This window comes from Apaloderma vittatum, unplaced genomic scaffold (assembly GCF_000703405.1).
Source record: "Apaloderma vittatum isolate BGI_N311 unplaced genomic scaffold, ASM70340v1 scaffold20706, whole genome shotgun sequence".
NCBI lineage: Eukaryota > Metazoa > Chordata > Aves > Trogoniformes > Trogonidae > Apaloderma > Apaloderma vittatum.
In genome coordinates, this window is record NW_009721491.1 from 1,008 (window position 1) to 3,115 (window position 2,108).

Sequence of the window (2,108 nt, forward strand, 5' to 3'; positions counted from 1 at the left end):
CAGAGGGGCTGCCCTGCTGCTTGTGCCCTGCTAGGAACGGCGCACTGAGCCGCAGTGCTCTCCTCGTCCTCCTGGCCGGTGGCTTCATGGGCTTCAGCCGGGAGCTGGAGTCCCCCGAGATGGTGATCATCGGCCGCTGCATCACAGGGCTCCACTCAGGTAGGGGCTGCAGGGCTGTGCATGGCCCCTTTCTCATGGCTCAGTCCCCTATAGCCCCTTCCTAGGAGGCTGGAGAAGACTTCACATTCCCCTTGGCCACAGGCTCTGCAGTGGGGACAGACCATACGACCTCCCTGGCCGTGGCATTCCCACTGTAGATGGTGCTGAACATGGGAGAAGATGCAGCAAGGGTCTTCCTGGTGCCCTTCTCCCTGGTCCCTCTCGCATCCCAGTCCCTCCTGTCCCCCACAGGTATCTGTCTCAGCGTGGTGCCCCTGTACCTGGGAGAAATTGCCCCCAAGAACCTGCGGGGTTTCCTGGGCCTCATGCCCAGCATCTTCATCTGCCTGGGGGTTTTCTTCGCGCAGGTCCTGGGCCTCCCGGAGCTGCTGGGAGAGGTGAGCACAAGCCCCCAGCCCATGCACGCTAGGCCCTGCTCTGCCCTCCCTGTGACACGTTGTGGTTCGACTTCTCTCAGGACAGGTTCTGGCCTCTTTTCCTGTCCTTGGTCATTGTTCCTGCCTCCCTCCAGCTCCTGCTGCTGCACTGCTTCCCCGAGAGCCCGCGGTACCTGCTGATAGAGAGGAATGACATCTGTGGGGCCACCAAGGGTGAGGCTATGTCCTGGGGGATCCAGGGGGTGCTGAATGCTGGTCCGAGGTCTCCCAAGACTAATGTGCATCCTCATAGCATCTATCCACACCCAGACCTGACAGCTCACCATAGTCCTTATGGTTCAGCCCTCCTGCCCCACCCACTGTAAGATTTCCATGGTGCCCATCACTGTGGTGTGAGGCATCTCCTCGGTTCCTATGGATGCTCAACGCTGTGGGTCAGGGAGGTCTTTTGGGAAGGCTGAACCAAGGCAGAGCCAACCCCCCACACTGTGCCATACTAATAAGCATCCACTCTGTGATGGGGAGATGCATAGCTGTGACCCCCACTCTCCCCACAGCCCTGCACCGGTTCCTAGGGACACCTGATGTGCAGGATGTGATCGAAGAGATGAAGGAGGAGCAGCGGTCGCTCTCCTCCGTGGAGATGGTCTCAGTTGGGCAGCTGCTGCGGGACCGCTCCGTCCGCTGGCAGACCCTCTCGGTGGTGGTGGTGAATGCGGGCATGCAGCTCTCGGGAATCGATGCCGTAAGCCCTGTGTGGTCCTCACCGCAGGACCAAGCTCTGCAGAGGCTGAGCTGAGACCTGGCAACTCATTTCATCAAGTGGCCCGTGGCTTCACTCCCCCGGCTCATGTTAAGTCCTCTCCTTGGCAGATCTGGTTTTACACCAACACCATCTTTGAGAACGCTGGCATCCCTGTAACCGAGATCCCCTACACCACCGTGGGCACTGGCGCCATTGAAGTTGTTGCTGGGCTGATCGGGGTGAGTGATGGACAGACAGATGGACACAGCCCCTCGGTGCCAGAGCCTTGCCGCCAGCTCCCAGTACCATCAAACGAGGGGGCTGGATGGACCCCAAATGCCATCGGTGCCAATGCACAGGCCCTGTGCTGGGAGGCAGAGAGTTTGGAAGGGAAATGGGGAAGTGGGATGAGAGGGGCTCAGTTTGCAGGGTCACATCTAGGAGAGGTGGAAGAATTTTTGAGTAAGTGGGTAGCATGAATGTTGGGGGAAGATGCCGGGCAAGGAGCGGGTTGGAGGTGATGGAGGGGTCTGGCTCCCAATTTCATTGTCGTTCAGTTAGCAGAGCTACATGTCCCCATCTGCCCCCCCCTGCCCAAGCCAAGCACTAGCCTAGCCCTGGGCTAGTAGCCCTGGCCCCCCCCACCCAGGCCTCATTTAGCTGGAGAGTTAGCACTGGGCCAGGCAGATTTATAGCCCTTGTCCCATCTGCGAGTGTCACCTGGGGCCAGCCTGAACCACCCAGCACTAAATCCGTTCCCTGACAATTAGAGAGATGGATGAGGGGCGGCTGCTCCCAGAAAACCG

General features: G+C 59.6%; 1 protein-coding gene across 1 annotated transcript in view; it reads left to right on the plus strand.

The window, feature by feature from the left end:
• Positions 1–2,108, plus strand: part of SLC2A5 (solute carrier family 2 (facilitated glucose/fructose transporter), member 5) — a gene marked incomplete at its 5' end in the record, with an annotated part of 6,560 nt that overhangs the window by 959 nt on the left and 3,493 nt on the right. Inside the window, 5 exons of the mRNA XM_009871420.1 lie at positions 32–159; positions 412–557; positions 638–770; positions 1,115–1,302; positions 1,431–1,577. Coding sequence (XP_009869722.1) covers positions 32–159; positions 412–557; positions 638–770; positions 1,115–1,302; positions 1,431–1,577 — 742 coding nt within the window. The remainder of the gene's footprint in view (positions 1–31; positions 160–411; positions 558–637; positions 771–1,114; positions 1,303–1,430; positions 1,578–2,108) is intronic.